Genomic DNA, 19,891 nt, shown 5'->3' with positions numbered 1-19,891 from the left:
AAATAGAGTGGAAGAACATTCCATAATTCTTTATGAAAACAAGTGTGAAAATAGACCGCAAGCAGCAGCAACAGTTGTGGTTGTAAGGAACAGGAGGGAAAAGGTCAGCGCGTCAAAAGGCGCTTTCCAAGTTCCAGTGGCGATAGAGGGTCCTGAAGGTCACTGAGACTCTGCTAACTCGCTCCCTGGGGACATGTGACAGCACACACCTACATGGGCTGTGCTGTCTGCACCCGGAATCTGAGTTTCAAACCCACTGTGGTAGATATAATAGGTGTCAAAATCAAAACCTGCCGTGGTAGTGCACACCTGTAATCCTGGCACTAAGGAGATACTTAGATACACAGCAAGTTCAAGGCCAGCCTGGGATAACAAGACCCCTGCCCCACAATGCACACAGAAGAACTAGATAAAGAAAAAAGCCATTTAGTTGGGAGGTGGTGACACACGCCTTTAGTCCCAGCAAGGCAGGCGGATCTCTGAGTTCGAGGCCAGCCTGGTCTGCAGAGTGAGTTCCAGGACAGCCAGAGCTATACAGAGACCCTGTCTTGACAAACCAACCAAACAACCAAACAAAAAAGCTATTTAACTCATCTAGCCACCTTTCTATTTTCAGGAAAGAGCTGTCCTCCTTGTATCCTAACGTCTGGTTGGTTTCTGTTATAATTTCTTTAGTGACAGTCAGCTTGTACTGGAAGGCTTATAGAGGGTGACAAGTCATAAGTTAGTGTTTATTCAAATAGGAGTGGGGAAATAGAGCAACAGAAAATTCTACCTCTGTTGGCTTTCACATTCTGTTTATTGAAGATATATCGTGGCTGGCATTGCCTTCCTGTGGGCTTTGGTAAGCCCTCAACCGCCTAGAAAGATCAGATAACATCTTCTTACTTATTAGGAATGTATTGCTGGAAGTGAATTGTTTACTGGCCTCATTAAACGTGGACGTGGCTCAACGCAGAATGCTTGCCTGGCCTGGGTGGGACCCAGGGTCTGGTCTCCACATGCGGCAGGTTTTCACGTCTTAATCTATTTAAAGGGAGCACCTCGGAGGATGCGTGTTGAGTGCAGACACAGCTGAAGACAGGACGCGTATTCTCCCTTTAGAGTAAGGAAATTAAGTTAATTAGCCCTCCGCGCAGCTCATGCATAAAATGACAGCACTTAGAAGACAAGTTTTCAGCCAGATAATCCAAGCTTCCATTTCACATGGTGCCGATAAGGTTTATTTTTAGTTTTGTGTGTGTGTGTGTGTGTGTGTGTGTGTGTGTGTGTGTCTGTGTGGGGTATGAGCACACAAGAGCAGCTGCCCACAGAGAACAGAAAAGGGCGTTGCACTCCACGGAGCTGAAACTACAGGCCGTTGTGAGTCACCTACTGTGGATGATGGGAACCAAACTCGGTCCTCTGTGCAATCCGCAGGTCTGAGGGTAGAGAGGAGCGTGGTGGCCCCTAGATTTCTCTAACGCTAACATTTTACAGTGTGGTGGTGTGCTCTCAAAGGTGAAATGAGCATTGGCACCGACCTTTGTTTCTTTATTTTACTTTTTGCAGTGCTGGGGTTGGAAGCCTGAGGCTCTGTAGATGCTGGGCAGGAGTTCTACATTGAGCCATGACTTGACTGTCAAGGCCAGTTGACACGCTGGTGTTTTATCTGCCAGGGAGGCCGGATGAGAGCATCAGATCCCCTGGAACTGGAGTTCAAGACAGTTGTGAGCTGCCATGTGGGTGCTGGGGGTTGAACCTGGGCCCCTGGACTAGCCACCCACAGTGCTCTTAATCATGGAGTCGTGTGGAGTCCTCTCTCCAGCCTCACTGGTTTACTTTCTTTCGTTTTTGTTTTTTTGAGACAGGGTTTCCCTGTGTAGCCCTGACTGTCCTGGAACTCACTCTGCAGACCAGGCTGGCCTCAAACTCAGAGATCCACCTGCCTCTGCCTCCCGAGTGTCGGGATTGAAAGCGTGTGCCACCACCGGCCAGCTGATTTGCGTTTTTTACGCACCACGTTTCCCTCAGCCATTGCTTCCTCACTGTGCGGAGTACGGCACTTCGCGTGAAGGGGCTAATGAGCGATCTGTGAGCTCCAGCTTCTCAGCTCTCCCCCTCCCACCTGGGAATTACATGCTAATGTTATTTAAGTGGTCTGCATTAGTTTAGAAGTTTGCTAATTGATTCACTTGTTGTCTCTGGGGATGGAAGAAGAGACTGTGCCGAGCCCTCTCATTAGTCCTGATCCGTTTCTTGGTGTTTAACAGCGAGCTTGTTCTCCGACTGAGGGCACATGTGCGGAGATCTGCTGTGATAAAGGAGCGCACTCCAGGTCTAGGGAAACGGCTCTGTGCTTGAAGTTCCTGGGTCAGGTGTGAGAGGAGGTGAGATCCCGGAAGTCTTACAGATGTTGGGGGGGGGGGGCATGGCAGCCTGCCTGCAATTCTAGCCGTGGAAGGCAGAGGCTGGGCCCTCAAAGCAAGCTGGCTAGCCGGACCAGCCGCATCTATGAGGTCTGGCTTTCCAAAGCTCTGGCTTCCACATGCAAGTGTGGCCACACACGTGTCCTCCCCAAAGCATGCCCACCACACACACACGTACCGCATACACGTACACTCCATCTACACACACACCACACGCACACACATGTACACCTCACACATGCACACACGCACTGGGGAGAAAGCGCAGATGATACGGTATTTGTGGAGACCACAGCCGGGTATGCTGTGTGGCCAGATTGCTTTACATTCATCTTTAGTGAACTCCGCACAATTTCTCTTAGATAGCGGGCCACTGGAGACTTTTGGAAAAGCAGACTTTAATTCCAGAACTCGGAAGGCAGAGGCAGAAGCGTCTCTGCGTTTGAGGTCAGCCTGGTCTACAGCCAGGGCAACACACACACACACACACACACACAACCCCTGTCTCTAAAACAAAACAAAAAAGTCCTATTTAAAAATACTATTTAGATCAAAATGCCTACATTTTCAAATTTAATAAGTTAAAAATCTCATTGTTCTAACTGAATTGACTAAGTAAATGAACTCAAATATATATGAATGCATGTGTATTTAAAACAAGTGATAACAATTTTTTTTTTTAGTTTTTCACATTTTATTTGCTGGCACACAGGCGGGCAACGGTGCGTGTGGAGGTGGGAGGACACCTGAGGAGCCTGTCCTCTCCTTCACCACGGGTGTGCTGGGTAAACTCAGATCGCCAAGCTTGGGGAGGGGCCTTCACCAACGAGCCGTCTCACCGCCCCAAACTGTTCTCTTTTGCTTTCAAGTAAGCCCATCTGTACGGCGCACACGCCACTGGCTCGAAGCCTAGGTGAGCCCTGCTGGGCTGTGCACTTTTGGCCTGTGGAGCAGGCGCCTGCACAGGGCGTGTAGGGTCTGTCTCGGTGAAGGGTTTGCACTGCACTTTGTCCAGTGTCCTCAGTTCCTTAGAGCAGACACACCAGGTGCCTCTGTTACTGTCAGTGTCGCCTCAAACACAGTGTCAGTTAGCACTGTAATGTTGTCCGTCTTTGGACGTCTCTCACATGTCTCCTTGTCAAGGTTACACTTTGAAGAATCGTTTTATAGTTTGATGACAAACAGTTGTAAGGCCCAAAGTGCGGAAGACATGCAGGGGCCAGAGATGCTTGCTGAACTCCAGTCTGCCCTGTAGAGACAGTTCAGTGTATGTTAGTCAGGGCTCTCTAAAGAACAACCTGACAGAATGGATATAGCCATTAAAACGGGCTGTGCTGATGGGCTTCCAGGGTGCCATCTGGGTAGTCAACAGTGGCTGTCCTAACCCTGAGAGGCTGATAATCCAGTAGCTGTTCAGTCTACAAGGCTGGATTCTTCGCAGTCCTCAGCTGGTGCTGCAGGTCTCAAGGAGTTCTGGCCTTCTGTCCGTTAGAATCGCAAAGAGGCTGACTGTAATACGAGTGAGGGAATGCCACAGCAACAGGGTAGGTGAACTTGCCAGCAAGACTGAGGATAAACAGGCAAAAAGCAACACTGCCATCTTCCATGTCCCTTTATTGGGCAGCCACCAGAAGGTATGGCCCAGATTTAGTGTGGATCTTCCTGTTTCAAATCTCACCAAGAAAACCCTTCATGAGAGGCACAGCAGGTGAAGTTTAGTTGATTCTAGATGCAGTCAAGTTGACAACCGAGATTTCCCATCACAAGTCTACCCTTTGTCGGAGAGAGTCATATGGAGGAGGAACCTCAGATGACAAAATGCCTCCATCAGACTGGCCTGTCGGCAAGTCTGGAGACAGCTGCCTTGATTGATGATTGAAGCAGAGGGCCAGCCCACTGTGGGTAGGCGGGCAGGCGGGCAGGCGGGTAGGCGGTCCTGCACTGTGTAAAAATGCAAGCTGAGCAAGTCAGCAGCATTCCTCCATGGTCTCTGCTCCAGTTCCTGCCTCTAGATTCCTGCCCTGACCTCCCTCAGTGATGGAGTGTGACCTGAGAGTTGTAAGATGAATAAACTCTTTCCTCCCCAAGCTGTTGTTAGTTAGTGCTTTACCAAACCAATGCAAAACTAAGGCTTACCGTATGATGAGACCACTGAGCAAAGGTGGGGAAAGGTGCCTGCCGCACCAGCCTGACAACCTGAGTTTGAACCCTCGGACCCTCATGGTAGAGAGTAGACTTCTCTGAGCTGCCCTCAGACCTCCACATACATGCTGCGGCATGTATTCACCCATACACTAACATATGTATACTGCATGCACCTCACACACACAGTGACAAAAGACACATTCCGTGTGTGTGTGTGTGTGCGCGCGCGTGGAGGCTGCAGCAGTCATACCCAAGTTTTTCCTGGGTGCTGAGGACTTGAACCAGACGCTCTGATTACAGAGCAGGTACCCACTGAACCAACCATCTTTCCAGCCCCCAAAGGCGTGGTCCTTCAGTACTTATTCTTAGGTGGAAAGGTCATTTTCCTAACGATGTCTAACTAGAGCTGCTACTAAATTAGGGAAGGCCAGGGCCCTGGAGAAATTAGTCTAATGCTGGGTGGTGATCATGCACACCTTTAGCCCAGCACTTGGGAGGCAGAGGCATGCGGACCTCTGTGAGTTCGAGGTTAGCCTGGTCTACAGAGCTACTTCCAGGACAGACTGGGCTACACAGAGAAACAGCGTGGCTGGAAAAGAAATTAGTCTGCAAATAAAAGAACGAAGCTTGGTAAACAGCACAGTCAGACTGCTGTCGTTCTGCTATACTTAGGGCTGCTGTAACAAAACACCACGGCCTCACAGCTTATTAACAGCAGGTCAGGGGTTCAGTGTTGTCTGCGGCTTCTGTCCTTAGCCTGTGGCTTCTCCCTGTCTTCACACGGATGTCATTCCATGTGTCTGCCCTCAGATTTCCTCCCTGGTGCTGACAGGGTCTCTCTACGTAGCCCATAATGGCTTCAAACATGCAATTCTGCTCCAGTCTCCCGAGGGCTGTGATGACAGCCATGTGCCATCTCCTCCCGCTCACATTTCCTCTCCTTGTAAGGAGACCAGTGCTGCGCTGAGACCCACCCTAATGACTGTTGGGCAGTTCTACTGCAGTGACATGCTGGAAGGAGAGAAGGTTTAGGCTCATGCTTCCAAAGGTCAAAAGACAAGGCACCTGCATGGTTCGGTTTCTGTTGAGGTCGTCGTGGTGAGTGGTGGATCACCATGGTGGGGGGGGGGTGTTGGGATGAGCTGTAGCATCTTTGGGTAGGGAATAACTGGAGGTCTCGCTCTCTCTTTCAAGAGCCTGTCCCAGTGACCTTAGGAGCTTTGAAAGGGTCAACAGCAGTGATACCCTGGCAACTGCATTTCCTGTACACCCACTCTGTCCCCACTCTATGGGGGACAGAGATTGCACTCAAACCACAGCAATGGCTTCATTTGACTTTTAATGATGCTGTTTCAAGGAGAGTCACATTTGAAGGTCCTGTGGGTTAGGGCACCAACATTTACACTCTGGAGACAGTCACCACATATTAATAACAGTCGCTTATTTTTTTAAACAGGTAAAAACATATTAGGGGCCCAAGTTTTTATTTTTAAACTAATACTTACTGTCCTAAGGAAAATAAGGTTGAAATTCCTAATGTTCTATTAGGGTCATTCCCATGATTTCCCATGATTATAGCTTTGTAGAAAGAATAGTCTATTTGCATGAAAATTTAATGCCTTTTTTTTTTTTTTAAATGGGAAGGTTATATTAAGAATATCTTTGGGGCCTGGCAGTGGTAGCGCACACCTGGGAGTCAGAGGCAGAAAGCTCTCTGTGCATTCAAGGTCAGCCTGGTCTACATAGCAAGTTGGAGGCAAGCTGGGGCTACCTAGTGAGACCATGTCTCAAAAAACTAAAAACAAAGAGTATCTTTGGGGCTAGAGAGGTGGCTCAGTAGTTCAGCATTTGCTGCTTCAGGAGGACTGAGTTCAGTTCTCAGCACCCGTGTGTGCTCCCACGCCCTCTTCTGGTCTCCTCAGGTACCTGCACACATGTGGCACACACACACACACTGTAGCACACAAGCATGTAAGTGAATTAGAATCCTTTAAAAAGGGTAGTATTTTTGTATGTACAAGCTGGTGCAGCCAGTTTCAGTGTCTCGAGACTTTTTGTTTTCTTTATCCAGAAATTCTGAGAATGAATTCAGTAGTTATTAGAGGAATATACAATGTTCAGTTCTATGACATTTCTCAAAACACACTGCTATTGCGTGTTTCTAGTCTGTGCTGTGTCTCCCCAGATATGGCCACCGGAATCAGTTTATCCTGGAACTTCCTATTCCGTTATCCGATGTTCTATGAGGCATGTGACTAGACAGATAAGTGCTTGTACTTTAAGCTCCAGATTATTAAGGTATTGATTGTCAAGGTAGTGTTACAAATGTATTTTTCTGCCTACTTAGAAGTACCAAATTTACATGATCATGTCCTGTACATAAGGGACAAAGCTGTGAGTATTCAGAAGGCTGAAGGAGTAGTCCAGGGTAGCCCTGCCAATCGGCAGTTTAAAAACACAACGACCAGGTAAATACAGACAGAAACACGGAAGATTCCCAGCGTGAAATAAGTTACTCTTTGGCATAGAAGTGGAAGTTCTCTCTCTCTCCCTCCCTCCCTCCCTCTCTTTCTCTGTGTGCACAGCGTTTAGGCCACACTGACTGGCCAGTGAGTAAGCCGGGCATCCTCCTGTCTTTTCCTCCACAGGGCTGGGATCACAGGTGTTTGCTGCAGGTAGGCGTCTCTGGACCCAGCTTTTTACATGGGATATGGGGCTCAAACTCAGGCCTTCACACTTGCAAAGCAAGCACTCTGGCACTAGAACTATCAACTCAGCCACCAAGGAGCATTTGTGTCTCACCAGCAGAGCTATGTGATGTGTGGTCTGGTTTTGCTGGGGACTGATGCCAGAGCCTCGTACAGGCCAGGCAAGTGCTCTGTCATTGAGCTGTGGCCCCAGCTCCAGGCTGATTTGATGTTGGAAAGAAACTCTATTTGTTATGTATGTATTACGTATTTATTTACTTATCATCAGTCCCCCCAAATGCCGTGCCTCCCCCATGCCAGGCACAAGTGCTGTGTTCCCAGCCCCTCATTCTTTTCCTTTTTTAAAATTAATGTTCAGGTTAGCCTCCGAAGTATGGGTTTCATCTTGGCACTTTGATACATATGTGTCATTACACTTTAACAAGCTAGTACTGCAGTAAGATCCTAGGACACACCCACCAAAGACCTGGGCATTCACTATGGTGGCACAGTGAATGAGGAACTGAGGCAGGAGGACGATTGAGGCCAGCTTGGACCTTGATTCAGAACGAAAACCCCTGACAAAATGTGGCAGAGCCAGGACATGCACACACAATGACACTTCAGGAGAAGGTCTGGCAGCTCCCTACAAGACAAAACACATGTGGAGGTGCAGGCCTTTAGTCCCAGCACTCAGGAGGCAGAAGCAGGCAGAGCTCTGTGAACTCAAGACCAGCCCGGTCTGTACAGTGAGTTCCAGGACAGCCAGGCTGACACAGAGAAACCCTGTCTCAAAAACTATGACAGAAAGGCTAAACACACTTCACTCAAACCCATTAGCTCCTCTTCTCAGTATTCACCTAAGAGAAATGAAGACACATCTACAAAATGACTCACTGATGCTCACAGCAGCTTTATTCACCTCAGTGAAAACCTGGACACAGCTCATATGTCCATCATGAGAATGAACAAGCTGACATAATAATAAAAGGAAAAACTATTCTATAATGAAAAGGAATATGCTATTAATATACATAACATGAGTGAATCTCCAAGAACATATTGGTGAATGGAAAGAACCCCACATAAAAGGATACATGTGTTTATACAAAGTTCAGAAAGTCACACACTAATCTATGGTGGAGAAAATGAGAGCCGTGAGGACGGACTGGAAGAAGCCTGACTGACCTGTATTCTAGCAGGGATCCGGGGTACACCAGGACATGCACTTATCAATATTCCTCACCGGGACATGCACTTATCAATATTCCATGAACAGACACAGACTTGTGCGTTCTATAATAAGTAGAGTGTAGGCACTGAGGGATTTAAAAGGAAGCATACCGACATCAGATACGGTGTATTGAGTCAGTCAGCGGACGAAGGGCACAGAATTAAGACAGAATCTCAGCACTGGGGGCGTGAACTTCAATGGGAAAGTATCTTACCTTTCGTGTACATTTGCACGTTTCCATGGTGGAATAATGAGCAGGGAAACACTGCTGACAACACTTCCTTAGTTACTGCATGAAGAGAAGCAGAATTACCTGTGGAAGCCATGCTGTCTGCTCAGTGTTTTCAGTGGGCCATCAGTTTTCCCAGAAGTAGGAAATGATGTTGGGGTGTCCCTAGTCATCATGTTTGATTAATGTCAGTGGGAAGTTAGCTCAGTGTCAACTCATTGCTTAAAATTCCTTTAGCTTTGGGAGGTCTTAAAATGGGATAAACTTGCCAGGCATGGTGGCACACCTTTAATCCCAGCCCTCTGCAGGCAGAGGCAGCAGGATCCCTGCGAGTTAGAGGCCAGCCTGGTCTACATAGTGAGTTCTAGGACAGCCAGGGCTACACAGGGAAACCCTGTCTCACCCCCACCCTGCCCTGCCCTCAAACAAATAGAAAACAGGATAAACTGTCATTATTTTCAATGGCCAAAGTTCTTCCTCTCACCTCTGCTCTGAGAATGCACTTGAGGGTCTACTGTGACAATTTCTATATAAACTATATTACTAAATAAATTTGAAAAATCAACCACAGCTTTCCCTCCTCAGAGATTTATTTAAATTTTGGAGAATGCCCATATGCTGTTCAGACTAGAGAGAAGGACTGTACAATCTGCTACAGACTTTGCCTGGCTTTGGCCTTCCTGGGCTTGTGAAGAATTCAGAGAGCAGGAAGCAAAATGGAGGCCAATTACAAATACATATAAACACATTTAGTTGACTTGATATTAACTCAAAATTACTCACTTGTTTCGAATTTACATTTAACCAAAATGTCTAAATCCCATCCAAAGTACATGCAGTGCCGAAAGCCACATGCTCACAGAGAAGGGCCTGGGACCAACGGCTCAGACTTCAGAAGCACCGGTGGAAGCACCGGTGCAGATACCCAGTTCCTTCTAGAAGCACTTCCTTCCCTGACTCCTCGCCCTCACGGGTGCACACAAACGCGGAAGGGAACCAACCCCAGCACTGTCCTCTGATCTCCACACACTCCGTCCCCAAAACTAATATCCTTCGTTCTCTCCTTCCTTCCTTCCTTCCTCCCTCCCTCCCCTCCCTCTCTCCTTCCTTCCTTCCTTCCTTCCTTCTTCTTCTTCTTTTTTTTTGTTTCTTGAGACCTGGCTGTCCTGAACTTGCTGGCCTTGAACTCACAGAGATCTGCCTGCCTCTGCCTCCCTGAGCGCTGGGACATAGCGTATGCCACCGCGCCCTCAGAGCCCTATCTGATAGCACTTGCAGAGCACGGACGGACGCAGGCACTGGCCAGCGCTTTGCAGGTGAACACTGCAGTGTGGGAGGGGCAGACAGGTGATACCCCGGTAAGAGAGCACAGCGTGGCGCCACTGGGGGCTCTGGAGGGACCCAGCACAAGGATGGCCACATGGGGTTGCTCTGGCAAGGGCTGTTTCAGGACACAGGCTGTTCGGGCTGCTTTGGGGGGGAAGGTGACAGGGTTTCCTGCTGGGCCACCTTTTCTCAAGATCTTGTACTGATCTTGCAGTTAGTTTAGTCTCGGGTGGCCCTGTAGCAGCTAATTGGTACTCAGAAAGCCTGGGAGTCTGTAGGCTTTTCTTGAATGTCATCCTGGTTGGTGTGAGCAAAAATAGTTACTGAGATGAAGCCCATAGGCACAGCAGGGAGGCGTGTGCTGTGAGAACCCCAAGGCTGCAGCGGGGGCCAGGCACCAGGCGGGCATTATTTAGACCCCCACAAGGAAAGGGAAGGACCTGCGCCGTGTGGGCATCGCCATGTGACTCCAGGCTGCATTCCTCGAGCTCGCTAGACAAAGAACAGCCCCCAGCGGAAGAGCCCAGCCCATGAACTCCACGAAGCCCAAGGAAAAACGCTCTCCCGCGGAGGACGTGCCGCCTGTACTTTCGTCGAATGCCCTGTTCTGGAATTAAAATCCTTACGCTGAACGGAGATGGGGTGCTTCCTGCGCTCCCCCGGGGCAGACGCATGCTGAGGCACCGTCGTGATGCCGTGGGCTAGTTGCTGCTCGGCGGAATCTCTCTCAGCTGGAACGGGTGGGGACGTCACACCTTCCAGAGTTTCTATTACCTTAGCAGGGCTGTGCCCAGCCTGCCGCGGCACAGCTGTTGTGCCGTGCTGTGTGGACGCCCACACTGCCAGTGTCAGGAAGGATGTACTTTTAAACCTCTAATTTCTCTAATTATGTCTTCGGTGATTTGTGTAGGTTTGGCATTGTAATCAAAGTGCTTCCTGGCTTGGTTTATTCAGTTTGCTGCCTTAAAATGTACACTGTCCTAATAGGCATGACGCTAACAAGGGACTGAGAGGAGGTCCACCCTTGGCATCTGAAGATGAAGCATATTTACTGTTTCTATGGTGTCTGTTCATACCACGATAGCACCCAGTACTCCGGGCACCAGCCAACACCACTCAGCCCCGGCCCCCTTCCTTATCACCAAAGTACCAACTGACTAGACTGATGCCAGCCTAGACTAGGTGGACATAGAAAAATGAACTCTTGAAAGTACTTTCAAGAGGGAGGAGGATGGACTGTTGTTTAAAATACAAAGCTCTCACTGGGCTTGGGGCTGAACTGCAATCCCAGCACTCAGAAGGCAGAGGCAGGGAGATCTCTGCGAATTCGAGGCCAGCCTGTTCTACATTGTGAGTTCCATGGCAGCCAAGGCTATGTAGAGGTCCTGTCTCGAAAACAAAACAATAAAAAATATTAAAATAGGGCTGGAGAGATGGCTCAGTGGTTAAGAACACTGTTTGTTCTTCCAGAGGTCCTGAGTTCAATTCCCAGCAACCACATGGTGGCTCACAACCATCTATAGTGATATCTGATGCCCTCATGCACTCATATACATAAAATAAAATGAGTAAAATTTAAAAAATTAAAAAATAGTAAGACAAAATAGAAAGCTCCACCATATTTGTTAACACTATTGTTCCATATGAAGTTTATGGCATACTTGGGCATGCTTGGCTATACAAAATCCAAAGAGGTCTTTCCAACTAGTAAATGCAGTGCCACATAGTGAGATCTTGTCTCAAAAGAGAAAAGGAAGGAAGGAAGGAAGGAAGGAAGGAAGGAAGTCACTCTGCAGACATACTGGGGACAGGTGTCTTTTCTTTCTTTTTTGAGGTGGTGGGGACCCAGCCCTAATACAGTCTGAGCATGCATTCTACCAGTGAGCAACACTCTTGATCCTTCTTGTAGAAGTAGAATTGAAGAAGCAAGATTGTGCTCTCCAAATAAATACTTGGAAGCTGAAGACAATGCTGCTAGCCAGTGTGACAGTCATGGTATTTGCGAACAATAGTCTTCTGGGGGTTTACGTGTGTTTGAAGAGTATTATCTTTAAAGGAAACCCTGTGTTTTATTTCAAGAGCTCAGTTTCTGATGTTAACAGGGCTAACCTTCTGGCATTATAATGTGCAGCACTGAAAAACTAAGTATATTAGAAATTTCAAATATATACTCATGTGTTCTTTAAGTAGCTGTAACGAAGTAGAATCTTTTATTTCTGGTGGACACTAATGATTTTTCAACACTGTTCAAAAAAGTGTCTATATATGTAACATATGACTTAATAGACAAAGACTCTATGAATATATAAAATTAGTACTTTGGTGTTTGAGATAAATAAGGAAGTTAACTGCTGTGTAGAAAAAATAAGAATCTGTCCTATAGCTGTACATATCTAACACAGAAAGCTGCAGTTTTGTTGTTTTTTGGGGATTCTAACACGATTAATTTGCTCTGAGAAGATCTGGGCCACCCAAAGGCCAGCATTACCAAAGTCAGGTCATGCCAAGTGACGGCAGCGCTTCCAGTGTGATGGCATTTGATTCCACTTACCGTGTGTGTCTGCCTGCTTGTCTGTGCACTCTCCGCGTGCCTGGTGCCTCCAGAGGGCGGAAGAGAACACTGGAGCCCTGGGACTGGGGTCACACACAGTTGCTAGCCACCTGAGTTGCTGGCACTCAGACCCAGGTCCTCTAAGAGCAGCCAGTGCTCCTAACTGCTAAGCCATCTCTCCAGCCCCCGACAATACCATTCTAGGTCTGGGCCTGCCCACTGCCTCAGTTCAGGCTGTCTTCTGCTACGCCCCGCCTACTATGTTGGCCAAAGCGCAACATCTTCTAAGCACCTTAGGAGTAATTATGGAGGAGGAGCGGTTTCTATGTTACTTTAGTCACCCCTATTACTTCTCTTAAAATGACAAGCACTAGTGGGAAGTTTGCATTTGAGATGTATCAAGTATTCTCTGATGTGACTATGCTTTAAACATATTTGCAATTCTGATTCCTCAGAAACAGTTTCTTTCAATCCAGTCAAAACCGTAAGAAATGATTCATGAGAGTGTTTCCACGTCTTACCATGCAGGGAGCTGATGGAGGTGATGTCTGAGATCTTACTTCGGTGAGCTAACCCTCCCTCCCTACTTCACTGAAAATATTTTCATTCTGTCTGACAAAAAGTTAAAAAGGAGATTAGCTGTAACTAAAAGTGTACCACAAATGGCACATTAATGAGATTAATGGGGCACAGGAGCTGTCACAGTCTTACCTCTGATGAGCCTAGAGTGATGGGTTAATTACACAAAAGGTATCATTTTCCTGTGGAACTCTAGGGAGCTAGATCACAGCCAAGTTCTTGGATCATCTTAAAATGTAGCTTTAAAAACAAACAAAAGAGCTGATTAGATCAGAGCAAAAGCACAAGAGATGTAAGTACAAGCCATATTGGTACCGGGAACCTTCCACTTATCAGTAAAAGATCAATCGATAGTCTCCATAGTACTGAAGATGAGGAGACACTGTCATTTGGACCTTGAAGTGGTCCCGTTACTTCTCTTCAGGGCCATTAAGGAGCAATGGCTGTGAAGAGTGACCCTCCCGCACACCTGAAGTAAGACTTAGCTCAACGGTAGTGCTTGCCTCACGTGTATGGAGCTGCAGGCCATGCCTCAGAGCCACAAGCACAGCAAAGGAAAACAAAAACAAACTGGTTACACCCGGGTGTGGGGGTGCAGGCCTGAAGTGCCAGCTGCTGAGAAAGCTCTCAACTTTGAGGCCTGTTCGGGCAATGTAGAGGGACCTCATCTCAAAATCAAAATTAAGGTCAGCAAACTAGCCTGGAGCAGTGGTTTTCAGCCTCCGTAATGCTGCCACCCTTTAATGCAGTTCCTCGTGTTGTGGTGACCCCCAACCCATGAAATTACTTTATTGCTATTTCGTAACTGTACTTTTGCTACTGTTAAGAGTCATAATGTGAATGTTTGCTATGTGACCCCTAAAGGGATCGTGACTGGGGTTGAGAACTGCTGGCCTGGGGGTTAAGGTACATGCAACCAAGATTGATAACCTGGGTTCTATACCCAGAACCCACATGGTGGAAGGAAGGAAGGAACCAGCTCCTGCAGATTGTTCTCTGCCCTCTACAGGTACACCGTGGCACTTGACTGTCCACACACACACTTAGTAGATCAATGAATGAATGAATGAATGAATGAATGAATGAATAGTTGTAATTTTTTTAATGAAAAAGGGCTGGAGGGGAGTTCAGGTGATGGAGCACTTGCTTAACATGCAAGCGGCCCTAGGGTCGATGCCCAGTGTTGTTTAAACAAACAGACAAAGGGCTCACAACTCAAATGATTTTATTATTCACAGAGGATCATAACCTGCCATTGTACATTTTAAACCTGCATCAGTACATTTTAAATAGTACTGATAAGGGCTTGGGGGGAGTGCCTGCACGTTGAGGACTTGAGTTCAGTTCCCAGAATCCACGTGGAAACCACGTCTGTTGGCGCGTGCCTGAAATCTCAGTGCTGGGGCCACAGAGACAGGCAGAGTTCACTAGCCAGCCAGTCCGCCCAAAACATCAACCCCAACTCCAAGGAGGAGCCTGTCTCAAAAACAAACAAAACAAACACAAAAGAGAGAAAGAAAGCGGACGGCCATCTTTAGAACATACTTGTGCAGACATGTGTATGTGCGCACACACCCTCCCTGGCCTCAGACATGCATCTGGACACGTGAACACACACACACACACACACACACACACACACACACACACACACACACGTACCAGGGAATGAGGAGGAAGCACTGAAATGTCCTGTTTCTGAAGCAGGTCTTTGGTCTCTCCTGACCTTTCCACCAAGCACTACACCAGCTTCCAGTGACCCACACCAGCCCTTCGCTCAGACTGTAACACAGGTCCTAGATTTTGTACCCGAGTACTCCCACTCCTTTAAATTCTTCATTTACCTTTAAACCACATTTGCTCTTGGCCAACGTAAGTGTCCACGCTCCATCATTAAGATCGTACCCTTAAAGATAAGCATTTCCCGGTCTTTCCTTCACCTGGTGGGGCCACCCTGTGCTAGTGCAGGAGCAGACGGGAAGAGCAACGCATGCACCCCGAACTTCACCAGCTTCTTAGCACTGTCCACCTTCTCGGCAGCTTCAGCACCATCCAGGAGTTTGTGAGAAATGAAGATTCTCAGGCCTCACCCAGGCTGCTGGGTTAGAGCCTCCACGGGAGGGCCCCACAATGTTCCCCGAAGATCTGTAGCAGAGTCTCATGCCTGAAAAGCGGCCCCAGCTTCGTGTTTCACTGAGAAACTTCCCTCTGGAGTAAGCCCGAGGAGGGCAGGGGCTTATGGCTCCTGTTGATAAATACCTGGAGCAGGAGAACAGGGGCTGGCACGAGGCATGCATGCCCAGTGAGGTACTTGGTCACACTTCGACGGGGTTGCTCTTCCTTCCCTAACGGCAAACAGAAAGACCTGCCTGACATACACTGCTTGCCCTCCCCGCCTTGCCTTGCTTTCCCAGCGAAGGCGGCACTTTACCCTGTCGGAGGCCGGCATCTCCATGTGCACACTGGACTTCAACCCAGAAGCACCAGTGTTTCCACAGATGCACCTTATAGGCTTTTCCTATAAATATATCTCTAGAATACGTGGTCTTCAGGACAGTCCTCTGCTACCGTATTTGTAAAGTTCATCTAGCTACTGCTCTGCCCTTTTAATGGCTAAAAGCCGTTCTACTCAGTGGTTCTAGAAAAGGCTCAGCAGTGTAAGGGCACCTGGGCTTGACTCCCAGCGCCCACACGGCAGCTCACAACCACCTGCAACTCCAGTTCCGGGAGATCTGATGCCCTCCTCTTGCCTCTGCGGGCACCAGGCTCACACAGGTACACAAGCTGGCCAAGAGCCCCTACTCGTAAGATAAACTGAAAAGGCCATTCCACTCTGTCTCTGCTGCATTTGATTTCGCTGTGGCAGACTGCTTTTCTGTAGCAGGCCAGCAGTGTTTCTGGTCCTGCATTCTGTTTTTGCATGCTTGGTTCTAATTCGGGCTTCAGGCTAGCCAAGAGCTTTGCCATGGAGTTCCAGCCCCAGGCCCCGTGCTATTTCAGAACCTCGTCATCTCACATAAAGTTCCTTTTCCTTTATATGTGGTAAGACTTGAGAGTTTTGGGGACTCAGGGTTCGTGTGGATGTGTACTTTCACTTCCAAGGCATAAACCTCGGACAAGAATCACTGAGCCACCATGTAAGGACTTTCCTCTCGAATTTCAGGGTGCTGCCAAAGCAGCTGCACTGTTCTGCCCTCCCACTTAACAGTATAGAGGGTCCCAGTGTCTGACACCACACCGGCGCTTATGGGGGTCAGGACCTGTGCACTCCCGGCAAGCATTCTACACTGAGAGGCCTCCACGCGATGAACTTTGAATTGAGGTTTTTATATATGGAGACCCTACTTATTTTCCCCCAGTACCATTTTTTTTTTTTTGAGATGCTTTCCCTCTCATTGAGGAGGCACCCAGTCAGTGATGACTTTACATGCTAATACATATTCCCTCTTCTTCCCCAGTTGGCCTTTCAGCAGGAGTGATAGTCAGCCATTCCCTCCTTCACTCAACATCTGTGGCTCTCCTCTTACTCTAGCTTTTAAGGCTTTTTTTTTGGAAGGGGAGGGGGAGTATTTTTTTTTTTTTTTGAGACAGGGTCTCACTGTGTAGCCTGGATGGCCTGGAACTCACTTGGTAGGCCAGGCTGGCTCACTCACAGACTGTCTGCCTCGCCCTCTGGAGCGCTGGGATTAAAGGCGTGTGCTAGCTACCACGCCTGGCTCTTTTTAGTCTCTATAGTTCCTGTTTTCTAGCCGTAACACTGGCTTTCAAACAAAAGACAAAACTTAGTGGCATAATAAAGTCATTTATTATACTATAGTTTCCTTTGGTCAGGATTTTAGACTGGTAGAGCAGAGTTCCCATCTCTGTTCCACGACATCTGAGGCCTCAGGGCTGGAGACTGGTGTTGCCTGAAGCTCTGTACACTTACACGTCAGGCAGCTGATGGTGGCTGTTAGCTGGGGGCAGGGGCCTCAGTTCGTATCCATGTGACCCTGTACATGCTGTCTCTCCAGGTTGACTGGCTTGAACTTCCTGGGTTCCAAGACCAAGCAATCTAGAGGGAAAGAGAGGAAGAAAGCAAGAAGCTAGGATAGCCAGGGAGCCTACTTTTGCGGACCCCCCCCCCCCAAAGTTCTCAAGTCTTAACCACATATAAAGGAAAAGTAACAGACTTTATGTGAGATGACGAGGTTCTAAAATAGCACGGGGCCTGGGGCTGGAACTCCATGGCAAAGCGCTTGGCTAGCATGCCTGAGGCCCGAGTTAAGAGCCAAGCATGCAAAAACAGAATGTGGGACCAGAAACAGCACTACAGAAAAGCAGTACGCCACAGCACAGCCTTCTGGTCACGGTTCCCAGCATCTACACGTGCTACATCCCTTCTTCCTCTCCCCTAATGTCTCTCAAAGACTCATCCCATGATGCATCAGGCTCAGGCTTGAGAGTCAAGATCTGCGTGCTAGCGAGATCCCAAGCTCACAGCTCTTTGTCTACACTCGCGCTTAACCTGCAAACTTCCCACAAGGCAAATATTCTGCCCCACTTTCCATAGCACATAAAGACATGCTAGAGCATGGAGCAGCTGTCTTCCTGATTCTCCCTACGTAATTCTATTCCTATAGCTGTAAAGAAACCGTGTGCTTGTGATTCTCGGTCTTCTAATATGTGAGCGCCTCTGAAATACCCAGTTCATAATTTTATACCCTTGTAAGATATCTCATCACCATTTCCAGCTTAACATTGCTAAAGTGAGCTCTTGTTTTCTGTTAGCCCATATCCTCAAACCTCTTGACCTAGTTCCTGTTCTTGCACTTAGCTGCTCAAACTCTGTCCTTCACTTCAGCCCAACTGTCAACAAGTTCCACAGCAGCTTTCTCCAAAACCTACCCTCCTGTCTTCCTCTTGATGTCTCTCCCCATTCTGTTCTTCCTCATGGTCCTCCTCCTGCCCTGCCTACTAATTCTTCCCCTTCCTTCCTTCCTTCCTTCCATCCATCCATCTTCACTATGTCCTTCACTGTCCTTGTTTCATTCTTGCTACATTCTAATTTTCTTTGGCACAGAAAAGCAAGGGAAGATTTCAGTTCCTATCTCATTGTGGCACTTCCTTGCTCAGAGATTTGTGACTTCTCACAAGCTCTTATAAAGGCATGCTAGTCTGAAGTATGTCACCCTGCCTTTCCACTTCCTCATAACCTAATCGTTTTTATATTTAAGGGTACGGCATGACTGGCCACCCAATCGAAGTAGGTATCACCATCGCTTCCTTCATAAAGCTTATCTCACCTTCAGGTTTGCTGCCTGTCTGCCTGGCTGGCGGAGCCCTGTGACAGTCAGTGTCTGCCCAGCACTGAGCAGGGTCAGTCAGCTGACACACAATCACTTCCTGGTTTCTAAGGGACAGTTCTGGGATGGTACCGCATGGTGTGTATTACATGAAGCACCACTTCTGAGTTATTGCTGAAGATAGCCTGTGCTTCTCTTTCAGTAACTGCCCTTCCTTTCTGGCTGCTGCCTTAGCCAGAGCCACGTCAGATGAAGTCCTCCAGAGTGACCTTTCTGCTCACTGTATCCCAAAGGAAACGGACGGCACAGAAGGCACTGTGGGTGAGCAACTTTCTCCATTCTTGTTTAACACCAAACCTTTCTCATGGATAGTGCGATACAGAAAATACGTGGCATGGTAAATCCAATCACATATACCCACTAGTGACTATACAATGGTATTAGGGAGTTTTTTTTTTTTTCTTAAAAAAAAATAAATAAAAACAGGCAAGAAAAAATACATATATGAGTGATAAACCAGTACACGGAAATGAATAGAAACAGGAAAACTGACATTGGTATCTGGTAAGGAATGAGAACAGATATCCGAGTTGAGCTCAGTAGTGTGTACCTGAAGTCCCAGCTACTTGGGGACCAGGGTGGAAGGTCACTGGAGCCTAGGTGTGCTAGACTCAGCCAAGGACTTAGTCCCAACTAAGAGAGTTTGATGCACAGTAAACAGCATGAGAAAAACAGAAGCACGAGGAAAACCTGTGTAAAAATGTTCTGTTAATCTATGGCTCAACACCCCAAATGCACCATCTCTTCTAAGATGTTTAGCTTCTCTTGAAGAAAACAAGAGCATACCAGAGTTTTTAAAAGTTGTAACAAAACTCACCAACCTTGTTAAGTTTTATGCCTGCTAAAACTGAGCTTCGACAGATATGTCATGCTATTTATTTGCACCAATCATTGTGCATCTTTGTTGATATCAAGGTTTGAGGCTCAACAGTCACCCCCTCCTTCACTGCTGGCACCAGTGGAATTGAGCCCAAGCCTTGGACATGGAGCTACACACGCACGCACGCACACCCACCCACTGTTGTGAATGCTGTTTTGAGACAGAGTCTGGCTAAATTGCCCAAGCTGCCCTCCCACCTCAGCAGCCCAAGCAGCTGGGTTAGGGCCCGTGTCAACACTGGCCTCCGGTTAATTGCATTTAAACATACTTGAAAAAGATAAAGAAACTATTTTTATAAAATCCGAGCACGAGTGCCCCACCATGTTCTTTTGGTGCAGGGAAATGAACCTGGAATATCTTAAAATTATGTGTTCTATCAACAGAGTAACATCCTAGCACAGCACTCCAAAGCTTTGAGCATGATATTTTATTGGTATTTATTAGCTCTGAGACACGGTCTCAACTGTGTAGCCTCAGGCTGGCCTTCAACTCACTACCCTGCTTCAG

At 47.7% G+C, this 19,891-nt stretch overlaps 2 protein-coding genes across 3 annotated transcripts in view; one reads left to right on the top strand and one right to left on the bottom strand.

Moving 5' to 3' along the window:
* Ppm1e (protein phosphatase, Mg2+/Mn2+ dependent 1E) overlaps nucleotides 1-19,891 on the top strand; it is a 122,013-nt gene that overhangs the window by 83,310 nt on the left and 18,812 nt on the right. Inside the window, exon 2 of the mRNA XM_055620448.1 lies at nucleotides 18,647-18,765. Within this exon, the coding sequence (XP_055476423.1) occupies nucleotides 18,647-18,765 (119 nt within the window). The remainder of the gene's footprint in view (nucleotides 1-18,646; nucleotides 18,766-19,891) is intronic.
* Nucleotides 16,946-19,891, bottom strand: part of Trim37 (tripartite motif containing 37) — a 126,473-nt gene continuing 123,527 nt past the window's right edge. For both annotated transcript variants that reach the window (XM_055620446.1, XM_055620447.1), the window contains exon 25: nucleotides 16,946-17,213. In XM_055620446.1, the coding sequence (XP_055476421.1) occupies nucleotides 17,084-17,213 (130 nt within the window). In that variant the 3' untranslated portion in view covers nucleotides 16,946-17,083. The remainder of the gene's footprint in view (nucleotides 17,214-19,891) is intronic.

This window comes from Psammomys obesus, unplaced genomic scaffold, assembly GCF_907164565.1.
Source record: "Psammomys obesus unplaced genomic scaffold, mPsaObe1.curated_primary_1811, whole genome shotgun sequence".
Lineage (NCBI taxonomy): Eukaryota > Metazoa > Chordata > Mammalia > Rodentia > Muridae > Psammomys > Psammomys obesus.
Note: the sequence above shows the minus strand (reverse complement) of the source record. Positions and strands in the feature narration are given on the sequence as shown.